The following is a 12,385-nucleotide window of genomic DNA, read 5'->3' as shown; positions in this document are numbered from 1 at the left end:
TGATGAAAATGCAAAACAATATGGACATAAATACAGAAATGCAGGAAAACTTCTTTAGGCACTCATTAATAGACAAAAAATATGAAATTAAATAAAGGTCATTTCGTGTCAAATAATATAAGCCTTATCTAAAATAAGAGTTTGGACTGAAAAGCAAAAGTGAGAAAAAAAAACTTTTCAGGATATTCTTTTGTGTAGTTATGTGAAGGATGAAGGGTGGATGAAAGGACCAAAAACAAAAACACAGTCTTCCTGAATGAATGGCAATCAAAATTCCGCTGCCCAAAGTAGTCCAACAATTAAATGATTTCTAGGAAAAGCTATCTTAAGAAGGCTGGTTACCGTCTGGGTTTACAAAGTGCTTTCACACTCCTACCACTTTCAACACTACTACAAATGGGAAGGGACGGTAGCCTTTAGAAAAGAACAAAACAGAAACTCATGGAAGCAAGTAAGGTGCATGACTCAAAGAGGGAAATTCCTGTGCCATAAAAAAGTTACTGGTGTATAAAATGCTCTATATATACCAATTTTCAATTTCCTTATGTTCAGCATTTCTACTCCCTCCAAGAAGAGTAGCAAACCTGAAGTAGCAGCAGCAGCAGCAGCAGCAGCAAAAAACAAACATGAGTGTGAAGGGCATGGCTATAGCCTTGACTGTAATATTCTGTGCTATGGTTGTTCAAGGTATGTAGTACTTTTTATTTCTCAACCTAAAAGTTCCTTTTCTAATGTTTCAAATGTCTTTTCTTCCACTTTTATCCTAAAAGACATGATAAAGTTTTATTTAATCTCACAGATTAGAAGTTACTACAGCATTGGCAAAGAAATGGTGGACATATTTAAGGTAATAGAGATGATTACTCAAACTAGAAATGATGAACTTCATGGAATTTTTTATTTGGCTACAATATCTGGCAAAAAGCCTTTAGCAACAGTTTTACATGTCTGTTAAGAAGATTTTATACAGCAATAATGTTAACAAGCTTCCTGGGAAAATACTTGAGGATAAAATCAAGAGGCAAAAGAAGCTTCATCTCCAATAAACTTCTTTCATGCTTCTAGTGTTTTAGTGATTCACTTACAAATTTAAAGAGAAAATCATCATCTTACTTAACCTTTTTCCCAGTAACAGTTGTGTCAAGTGCTATTTGACAAATCACTATCTTTATCCTTAATGAAAATTCTGCTCACATTCACCACCAGGATTATAAACCACAGCCATCTGTTGCAATCAGATGCATTACTAACTAATGCTGTGATCTATTCTAGGCCTCCCCATGTTCAAAAGAGGACGCTGTCTGTGCATAGGCTCTGGAGTAAAAGCAGTGAAAGTGGCAGATATTGAGAAAGCCTCCATAATTTACCCAAGTAACAACTGTGACAAAATAGAAGTGATGTAAGTAATGAACTTGCTGAAGATGACAATGGTGCGGGCAGTTTTGTTTATGTATTTGCATCTAAACTTTAAGACTCTTTTATATGTTCTTTAACAGTATTACCCTGAAAGAAAATAAAGGACAACGATGCCTAAATACCAAATCGAAGCAAGGAAAGCTTATAATCAAAGTAAGTTACCAGATTATTCCCATGTTATAATCTGTTTTATCCAACACAGATCTTTTGAAAAAGAAAATAAAGTGAACAACTACAGAAAGATTCTGCTATGATCCTGTGTGAAATATTGTTAAGGGGTCCTTGGTTGTAACAGCTTCTCTTTCTTACTACATGTTTTTAGATATCATGAGGGAAAGCCCAAGAAAGTAAAATTCTTGTTTTCTTATTCCAGAAAGTTGAAAGAAAGAATTTTTAAAAATAACAAAACATATGAAGTATATCAAAACATATGAGGTCCTGGAAAAGAGGATTTGAAAACCTAGTGCACGTTTAATTGTGACTACTGAAATGACAAGAATTCTGCAGTAGGAAACTGAGATTTTTCCATAGTTTTGTTTATACTGTATGTGAAGGAGGGAAGGTGCATGAAAGAACCAAAAACAGAAACACAGTCTTCCTGAATGAATGGCAATCAGAATTCCACTGCCCAAAGTAGTCCAACAATTAAATCGATTTCTAGGAAAAGTTACCTTAAGAAGACTGGTTACCGTCTGGGTTTACAAAGTGCTTTCACATGCTTACCTGCTGCATTATACATTCATGCATTTCTAGGTTACAGAATCTTCTAGATTTGATGCTTATAACTATTCTGTTGTGATTATGAGAACATTTCTATCTCTAGAAGTCATCTGTCTGTATTGATCTTTATGCCATATTACTATCTGTGGTTACAGTGGAGATATTGACATTATTACTGGAGTCTAGCCCTTATGAGTCAAAAACGTCTATGTGTAGTAAAACATTCCTCAAATATTTTTTCATGCAAATTCACATTTCTTTCCCCAAATGTCATGTAGCACATGAATATGTAGGGGGAAAGTTCTTATGCATCATTTGCTTTGTTTTATAACCAATTCATGAAATGTAATTCATAAAATGTACTATGAAAAAAAATATACGCTATGGGATACTGGCAATAGTGCACATATTTTATAACCAAATTAGTAGCATTGGTCTTAATTTAATGTTTTTCAACTTATTTTCATTGAGATGTTTTGAAGCGATATGTGTATTTACTGTACATTTTGGTTTTATCTATCGGTATAAGTGTTAGCAATATCTTGGACATATTTGAAATATAAATTTTTTTCTACAAAAGAAAAATGTTGAAAAATAAACATACATATATATGGCAATCACCTTTATTTTTTGTGATTCTGTCTCTTAGAAAAATAATCTAATCAATTTCTTTGGTCATGCCTATATAAATTTAGGTATACCCAAGACTAGCTTTAAGAATCAAAGACATTTTTCTCTAATAAACTGCCACAGCCTTTCTTGAAAAAAAAACCCAACTATATACTTTCCAGGACATTTGAGATTCCTTGAACAATTTTGCCTTATATTTTAAAAAACATACAGCTATCTGTCATCATGCAAAACTGTTTAGAAATATATTTTAATGGGTAGGTGGGAAAGATAGTTGTTTGTTTTGTTGGCTGGGTGGGCAGTCTTGATAGTCCAAAGCCCCTTCTTACTTGGGGAAAATCCCTTATGTGAGGGTTGATGGGAGGCCAAAAGAGAGAAGATCCTCTCCTGTAGCCATAACAAGGACTCAGCCAAGCTGTTTGTACCCTAGATTTTGAACTCCAGCTGGCATCACAAAGATACTATTAGTAAGAAAATTATTTAAAGCCTGGCAGCAGCAGTAGCAGCAACAACGAAAGGCTTACAGTAGTGGCTTCCCAACGTGTGTTCCTGTAGCATGACTTTGGCTAGTCCTTTCTATCACCTAGCTCCCTTAGGTCTTTGTCCATTTTCCAAGCCTTATTCTCCATTGTCCTGTGCATTCTTCATCCTCCAATTACATTCCTTTTCTCCTTAAAATAGCCAGAGCTGGTTTCTCTACGTGTAACCAAAAGCCTTGACTGACAGCAGTACTCTTTATATAGGCACCCACATGTTTGAAAAATAAAAATATTTATTATAGGATTGTAATCAGGTATATCTATATTGTATTATTATATAGGTTATAGATATAATATAGATTTATAATAAATGTGTTATATAAATCTATATAAATCTGTATGTAGAGATTGGGACTTCCATATAAATTCCCTGGATAGTTTTAAGACCTGAATCTAATCTTTAACTACTTACAGTGATTTTTTTTTTTTTTTAATTCACATAGTTGGCTGGGTGTGGTGGCTCACACCTCCTAGTCCAAACAATTTGCGAGGCTGACACAGGTGAATGGCTTGAGCCTAGGAGTTCAAGACCAGCAATGGCAAAAACTAATCTCCACAAAAAATACAAAAATTAGCTGGGAAGGATCACTTGAGCCTGGGAGGTTGAGGCTTCAGTAAACCATGATCATACCATTGCATTCCAGCCTGGGCAAAAGCCTGTCTCAAAAAAAAAAAAAAAATTCAGAATTAAGGCTGCGTGATAAATTGGTATTTGTAAGAAGTTTATTAAATATTATAGGCCAGTACATTGAGAAGAAAACATACACCTAAAGTTCTTCATAGCAAAATAAATATCTGAAATACTAATAATTAACATATTTGAGCCAAGATCCTCCCTACCTTGGTACCTTTGTACATACTATTCTCTCTGCCCATTTCTTCACTAAGCTAATGCCTCCTAATTACTTAGGTCTCTGCTTAAATGATATTTTCTCCAAGAAGCCTTTGAAACTGCCCCTTCAGCTTCAACTAGATTAGGTGCCCTCTTTATTTATTTCCATAACACACTCTACTTTTCCATCATACTACTTACTACAATTGTAATTAATAGATTATTCCTGTGCCTAATATCTACTCTCCCATAAATGCAAAAGAAAGTCATTGTGGTCCAGGCCAACAGTACAGCCTCTGGTACATATCAGACTCTATTGAATGGCAATATAAATTAAAGGAAAAGGAATTTACAGTAGAAGAATGACATGAGGGAATGTACAGCAGTAGGAAATATAAAGTGATTTTTAGAAATCATAATTAGATCTGTTTGGTTGGAAGGATGAAAAACATGAAACATGTAGATAAACAACCTTGAATTTTGCTCTGTACAAAATGGGGATTCATTAAATGTTGATGAAGAAGAGAGTGACCCTATCCAAGTCATTGTATATTCTGGGAATTGCATGAATGGTTGATTGAAAGTGGGAAAGACTAGAGAAGGAAAATCAGCTGGGATTTGCTGCAATAGCTGCAATAGCTCAGGTCTGTATTTCCAAAGCTTCAAGGCATTCTCATAACATTTTTACCAATTTTTTTTAACATTTCTTTGATCTTCGTTATATTTTTACAAACTCTGTGTACCATTTTATTTTACATACATTTACATGAAAAGTAAACTTTCACTACTGTACATGTAAAATCGGTAATGCATGCCATGGAAATAAAATGTAATGATAAAACAAAATACAATGAAAAAATACTAATATTCTCCCTGATTTAATTAATCAGAGGGACTGAAGTTAAAAAGAGAATAATTCACTGATATTAAATGTCAATATCAATGCACACGGTAGTATCCCGCGTTTTGGGAAATACTGGTGTGAAAAGCAATAGGGCTAGCTCTGCAATAAGTTAAACAGAATTATAGTAATTACATATTACTATATAATCCAGCAATTCCATTTCTAGGTGTATACCCAAAAGAACTGAAACAACTCTTTAAACAAAAACTGTTACACCAATGCTCATAGCAGCATTATTCACAACAGCCAGAAAGCAGAAACAACCCAAATATCCATCAACAAGTGAATGGATAAAATGTGGTATAAACACAATAGATTATTCAGCCATAAAAAGGAATGAAGTACTGATACATGCTACAACATGGATGAACCTTGAAAATATGCTAAGTAAAAAAAGACAGACACAAGAGACCACATATTGTATGATTTCATTTTACATGAGATATCTAGAGTAGGCAAATCCATAAAAACAGAAAGAAAATTAGTTGACTGGGGTTTGGGCAAGGGGTTAATGAAGAGTAACTAACTACTTAATGAGTATGGGGTTTCTGGGTGATGAAAATGTTCTGAAACTAAATTACGGTGATGGCTTCACAGCACTGTGAATGTACTTAATTCTACTGAATTGTACTCTTTTAAATGGTTAAAATGCTAAATTTTTAAGTTATTTGTATTTTACTATCATAAAAACAAGAAGTACTGGCCAGGCAGGGTGGCTCATGCCTGTAATCCCAGCACTTTGGGAGGCCGAGGCGGGCGGATCATCCTGACCAACATAGAGAAATCCCGTCTCTACTAAAAAGACAAAATCAGCTGGGCATGGTGGCGCATGCCTGTAATCCCAGCTACTCGGGAGGCTGAGGCAGTAGAATCCTTAAACCCAGGGGGCGAAGGTTGCAGTGAGCCGAGATTGCGCCATTGCACTCCAGCCTGGGAAACAAGAACAAGACTCTGTCAAAAAATGAAAGAAGGGCTAACCTAAGTGGTACTGGGGCACTGATGAGAGTAGAAATATAATGACAAGTACACTGTAAAAAGAGAATCAAGGGAGTGACAGACTGTATGTGAAAGCTGAAGCTGAGAAAAAGAAACAAGGAACATGTTAAGGATTTGAATCTAAATTTAAGGCAGAGAAAGAAAAAAAGCTGAACTTTTAAGGTTTGACAGAATAGTACTGTCACTAACAGAAACAGGGATATCAGGGGGAAGATGTGGTTTAACAGAAAAAACTGCAGATTTGATTTTAAATACATGGAACTAAAGAGGCCAAAGACCCACACTGACTCAAAATTTCAGGACCATTTCCTCTAATTAGCCATTGAAGAGCTTTCAAACAAATGGAGTAGTTTTGGATAATAATATTAGAAAAAGAAAGATTATACTTAATTATTTTTGGCTACTGAGTACAGGACCTAATATGCCCACACGGAATTAATATACCTCCACCTGCCTCAGCCTCCCGAAGTGCTGGGATTACAGGTATGAGCCACCATATCCGCCTCTAAAAAATTTTCAAAGCCAACAATTATAAATCTTTATGATATGGTCAGCACATTCTGTGGATTATAAGTAGTACACACACAAAAAACAACTGTTTTTTTTTTTTTGAGAAGGGGTGAATGAGGCAGTATTAGCTGCTTCTTCCTTCCTTGTCTATAAATTTTATTTACCAGGCACTGGTAATGAAACTGAGCAAGTCTGAGATTATCACATAACACTGTAACCACAGTTTCACTTAAGTACCTAAGAAGAATATGTTCTAAAATCCTGGCACCATAAATACAATGTATTAATAGTTCCTTGGTGCTGCTCAATAAACTGCTACTAAATTGGAAATGCCCTAAAGTGAATTATGGACTTTATATAATAAATCCTGACAGTATTCTAAATTGTTCACAAAAAGAACTGTCAATAAGAGCCTAAAGAAAACTGAATGATTATGTAAAATATGGAATAACATGCTTTACTGAACTACATCATATCTCAAGATTCCTCTCAAAAGACAACCAATGAATCAATTAAAATGAAAACTAGACATTTTCTGAAAATTTTGATTAAAAACAGAACAAAATATCACAAAATTCTAATTTATTTTGTTTAAATATCTTATTTATGGGAAGGAGAAAGAAATGCACCATACTTCCCCTAAACACATTTACATTATAATGTCCTCCAATTTTGTCTCTTCCTCCAAACGATTAAGTCTGACATATTTGTAAAAGTCCTCTCAAGTGCATGAGTTCAGAAAGACCACATAGCCTAAAATGTATCCAAACAGAAGCTGCTCTCAGCCCCTGCCTCCTCCAACACCATGATAATTGTTAGGGACTATCACCCACTTCGCCAGCATATACTTGGCCCTCTGTTTAGGCTGGCTATGAAGGATGAGACACATGGGTAACTGAAAAGTATGTAACCAGTATGACTGAAAACTGTCAGCTCAGGGAATCTTCTGAGAGCTAGCTTTGCCTTCCTCTCCCATACTTTCCAAGGCATATTCTGCACCAGTTGAGGGGATTCCCAGTCTGCAGAAATCACTGATGTCCTCCTGCTCACTTTTTAGAAAATTTCTTCTAAGCACAACAGTTTCCAGGAAAGCATCTTCTCCTTGGTCTGTACTCACAAGTCTGACAGGGCAGACTGTTCCTTTTGTTGTCTTTTTTTGACCTGATAACACAATCAGAGGCTTAAAGATAAATCAACAGCAACTGAAACGGAAACTAAAACAGGATACTTCCTTAACTTTCATTTTCTTTCAAAACTACACTCGGATCAGTGAATTCTAGGAAAGCAAATATACTATAAGCCTTGCAAAAATTGGGAGAAATATACATTTTAAAAGAGTTAGATTTTTATTCAAATGACACATGCAGTCTTGGCTTTGGGTGGAATAAGTAATAGTGGGCTTGCTACTGTCTCTCAAAAGTTTGATTTTTTTTTTTCTAAATGATTTTCCATGTTGATTACATTTATCAGTTTCTCCCCTGAGTAGACCCCATTTAAAACAAGAAGAGAAGGGTCCTTCATTTGATTCTATGCTCACCAGGCACTGTTCTGATACTAATTCCATTTCCCAGGTAATCTGATCCTGGGAAAGGGGTGACTTGGATACCAGAACCAATCATCCTAGTCACTGAAAAGGCTCTCATTGTAAATGGATATACTGTCTTTTAATTTTCATCTTAGTCTCTTTCAGATTTGGTTAGCAGAGTTAAGTCTCTGAGAACATGCTTACTCTGGATTATTAGAAAAAATGAGTTTCTGGACTGTAAAAACTGAGGACCAGATTTTACAGAATCCTAGCAAGACATTATCACTCCTATGAGACTACCAACCTTCCTGACTGGTTGAGTTGGCTTCCCCCTTTACCATTTTTTTTTTTTTTTGACATGGAGTCTCACACTGTCACCCAGGCTGAAGTGCAAAGGTGCAATCTCGACTCACTGCAATCTCCACCTCCTGGGTTGAAGCAATTCTCCTGCCTCAGCCTCCCAAGTAGCTGGGATTACAGGCATGCACCACTACACCCAGCTAATTTTTTTTGTATTTTTAGTAGAGATGGGGTTTCACCATGTTGGCCAGGATGGTCTTGATCTCCTGACCTCATGATCTGCCCACCTCAGCCTCCCAAAGTGCTGGGATTACAGGCGTGAGCCACTGAGCCTGGCCCCTCTTTACTATTTTTGATGATATTTATGTGTAATTGTACAGGCTTTCCTTTCCTGGCCACTTATTTAGTAAAATTCACACTTTATGGCTCATCTGAGGTCTTTTCTTCTCAAGGATCTTCTGAAAACTTCCGACCTTAATGAGTACAGGCTCCTAAGACCCTCCACATTATTTATTTTTTATACCACCACTCATTTGGTACTAATCATAGTTTCTTTCTTTCTTTCTTTTTTTTTGAGATGGAGTTTTGCTCTTGTTGCCCAGGCTGGAGTGCAATGGCGTGATCTCGACTCTGCAACCTCTGCCTCCAAAGTTCAAGCGATTCTCCTGACTCAGCCTCCTGAGTAGCTGGGATTACAGGTGCCTGCCAACATACCCAGCCATTTTTTTGTATTTTTACTAGAGACAGAGTTTCACCATCCTTGCCAGGCTGGTCTTGAACTACTCACCTCAGGTTATCTGCCTGCCTCGGCCTCCCAAAGTGCTGGGATTACGGGCGTGAGCTGCCATGCTCAGCCCATAAAGTTTCTTTTATTGATATTTATCATTTCATAGTTTTTGGTCTTTTCAATTAGAATGTAAACCCATCAAGGATAAATATTGGATGTTATCCCTTTCAGTATTCCCTGAGATTAGCTTAGTTCCCTACAGAAAGTGCACAGAAAATAATAAAGACAAGTCTACTTATCCTCCTCCTTCTAACACCATCCATGGTTGTATACATAATATGCACTGAGGAGATTTGCATGTCTGCATTCATTTATTCAGTGCTTAATTACAGATAACAAACAGGGAATAATGAAGAAGTTTTTGGGGGCAGCACTCTATATTCACCACAGAGTTCTTGGAATGAAGAGTCTGTCCTATAGCTAGCTGAGAATATCTGTATTGATTTTAGCTACCTAAAGCTAAACTAACTTCTGGGGAAATTGTAGTCTTCTCAAATTAAACTTGGTTCTTAAAGCTAGGGAAAACAATACTACTCATGTCCAAATTCAGAAATCTGATGAACCAATGGAAATGCTTTTTGAAATACAATCCTTGTATGCTGCTAAAGTCCATAAAGATTCATTCATCCATCCTTCCATCCAATATTTACTAAATGCTTCTCATATCCATTTTAGTTCCCTGCTCTCCTGCGGCATACATTCTAGTGTGGAGAAACAGACATTACACCAGTTAAAAAAAAAAAAAAAAGAAGAAGAAAAAGAATTGGATTTTATTATAAGTGGAAGTTGAGGTCTTAAGCAGAAGAGTGACGTGATCACTTATGTTTTTAAAATTAAAAAAGTGATCATGTTTCACTGCTGCATACGTACCTCACAAAATGAAAGCATATGCCCAGAAATAAATTATACAAAAATCTTCACAGCAGCTTTATATATAATAACTAAAATCTGAACACAGTCAAGGTGTCCATCAACAAGAAACAAATTTATATGTTTATGCAATGGATTCAATGAAGAGAAACAAATTACCAATTCTTACAACTACATCAATGAATCTAAGAAACACTATACTGAGCAAAAGATGGCTCGCACAAAAGAGTATATACTTAAGTGGTTCCATTTACATGAAGTTCTAGAACAGGCAAAAATAATCTATGGTGAAAAAAATAGAAAGTGGCTAGGTCAGGGGTAGAGGTTATTATAAGGATAAAATGAGTTATTATGGTCAATACTCATAAAGCAGTTCAAACAATGCCTGGCACACAGTTAATGTAATACAATATTTTGTAAAAATCAAATATTTTATCCCTAACAACAGATTTTTAGTCCATTTATCAAGTATCTCCTTTTTACACTGTCTTCTATACAGAGATATCTTAGCTAACAACTTAGATACTAACTAAAATAAAACTGTTACCATCCCTCATTTTCACTGTTTAATGTTGAACTTTTCAGGGCCTCTTCCATTCATGATGTCAGACATTTCTCTGAAATCTGTTGGCATTCTTATTCACAGTCAAATGTTTATTCTGCACAAATAAATATGGGAGGATCCCCCATGTCACTGTTTCTCATAAGCCTTTCCCTTATCAGAAGGATCATCTCTTTGGTAGGTCAAAGTCTTTGGAGTTCTGTCAGTCTCTACTTCTCCTCTCTCCCTTTTGTCTTTCCAGTTTCCCACAGCTAATTCCACTGACTTACTCATTTGAAAGCTTAGCTCTATTCCAGTCCCTAGAACAGATTAATATGAGATTCAGCTCTCTAGCAAATTCCATTTCCTCCAAGGAACTCACTCTTTGTTCTAATGATGGAGTTCCTGCATTTGAGGATCCAAGTCTTAACACGGGCTTAGTTTGCAGATACAGGCTTTATTCTTGGCCTCTGATACCAGGTTCTGAGACAGTATCTGCCAGAAACAATAGCCTGATCCTAGGATGGAAGCTTTGCCATTCCCTGACCAATCCCTGCATTGTTGCAGCCTAGCTGACTATGAAAAGAATTCCCATATGTTTTCCTAGGTTCTAAATAACACCTGCCTCACATCTCTCATTGCAGGGTGATGCCTCCTTTTGAAACAGTATTTCATCTTGGATTCCCTGTTGTCAATCATTTGCAAAGAACACAACCAAGGACCACTATATCCATGTGTACTTCTAAATTTCCACTGTCAGGTTCAACATGTGTTCCATTATATGTATATTATGTGCTTTCTACTGCTAGTTACTGTGAATAATCAGCCAAGTACTATTGAATGCTAAGAAATTAAGTTTTGCCACTATTCATCATCTAAAATTGTGCTACTTGGCCACGCGAGGTGACTCACACCTATAATCCCAGCACTTTGGGAGGTCGAGGCAGGCAGATCACAAAGTCAAGAGGTTGAGACCATCCTGGCCAACATGGTGAAACCCTGTCTCTATTAAAAATAAAAAAATATACAGTGGCAGGTGCCTGTAGTCCCAGTTACTTGGGAAGCTGAGGCAGGAGAATCACCTGAACCTGAGAGGTGGAGGTTGCAGTGAGCCAAGATCACGCCACTATACTCCCTGTACTCTAGCCTGGAGACAGAGTGAGAATCTGTCTTAAAAAAAAAAAAATTGTACTAATTTCAGTTTTTATTGTTACTAGTTCAATGGCTGACACTTTTTTTTTTTTTTTTTTGCTTTTGCTTTGCATTTAACAGTCTTTTGGAGCTGAACCCTGTCTTAAATCAACCTGTTTCCATCCTGACTCAAGCTGCTTTCCCAATGTCTATATGCATATCCCTCCTTTTAAATTTATTTCCTCAAAAAGCATTCTTTGTTTTTTACAATAACCCTAGGATAGCTATGAATCCTTTTCTCACACCATTCTAGATACCATCTTATGATGTTTTCATTCAGGGACTGCTATAAGACATGAAACTTGTTTTAACACACCAGAAATCAGATACCCAAATGAGCAGTGTTTTCCCTCAAAATAGTTATTTTGGAGGCTATTTACTTAATCTAATGGTGTTATGAATGATCAAAGCATTTATTGAATTATTTAAAACTTGCCAGTTCCATATCTTTGACCCTGTCTGGGCAGGCCAATCCTATTACTTTGTAGTATTTGATCAAGGAGCACTGTCCAGTAAATCACTGTTCTAATAATCAGGTACAACTTGCAGTTACCAAAAATTAGGTTTACCTATAAAGGATGAAAAATTTCTATTACTTGGATATTTTTAAAACAGCCTCTGAAA

The 12,385-nt window shown here is 36.2% G+C and overlaps 1 protein-coding gene across 1 annotated transcript; it reads left to right on the top strand.

The window, feature by feature from the left end:
* The first annotated feature begins 428 nt into the window (after positions 1-428).
* Positions 429-2,897, top strand: CXCL11 (C-X-C motif chemokine ligand 11). Its single transcript, XM_032261055.1, has 4 exons — positions 429-687; positions 1,273-1,399; positions 1,497-1,569; positions 1,790-2,897. The coding sequence occupies exons 1-4, from the start codon at positions 627-629 to the stop codon at positions 1,811-1,813; spliced, it is 285 nt and encodes a 94-aa protein (XP_032116946.1). The 5' UTR covers positions 429-626; the 3' UTR covers positions 1,814-2,897.
* Positions 2,898-12,385: the final 9,488 nt, after the last annotated feature.

This window comes from Sapajus apella, unplaced genomic scaffold (assembly GCF_009761245.1).
Source record: "Sapajus apella isolate SASKATOON/1434 unplaced genomic scaffold, GSC_monkey_1.0 scaffold121, whole genome shotgun sequence".
Classification (NCBI taxonomy): domain Eukaryota; kingdom Metazoa; phylum Chordata; class Mammalia; order Primates; family Cebidae; genus Sapajus; species Sapajus apella.
This window is presented reverse-complemented; position numbering and strand designations above follow the sequence as displayed.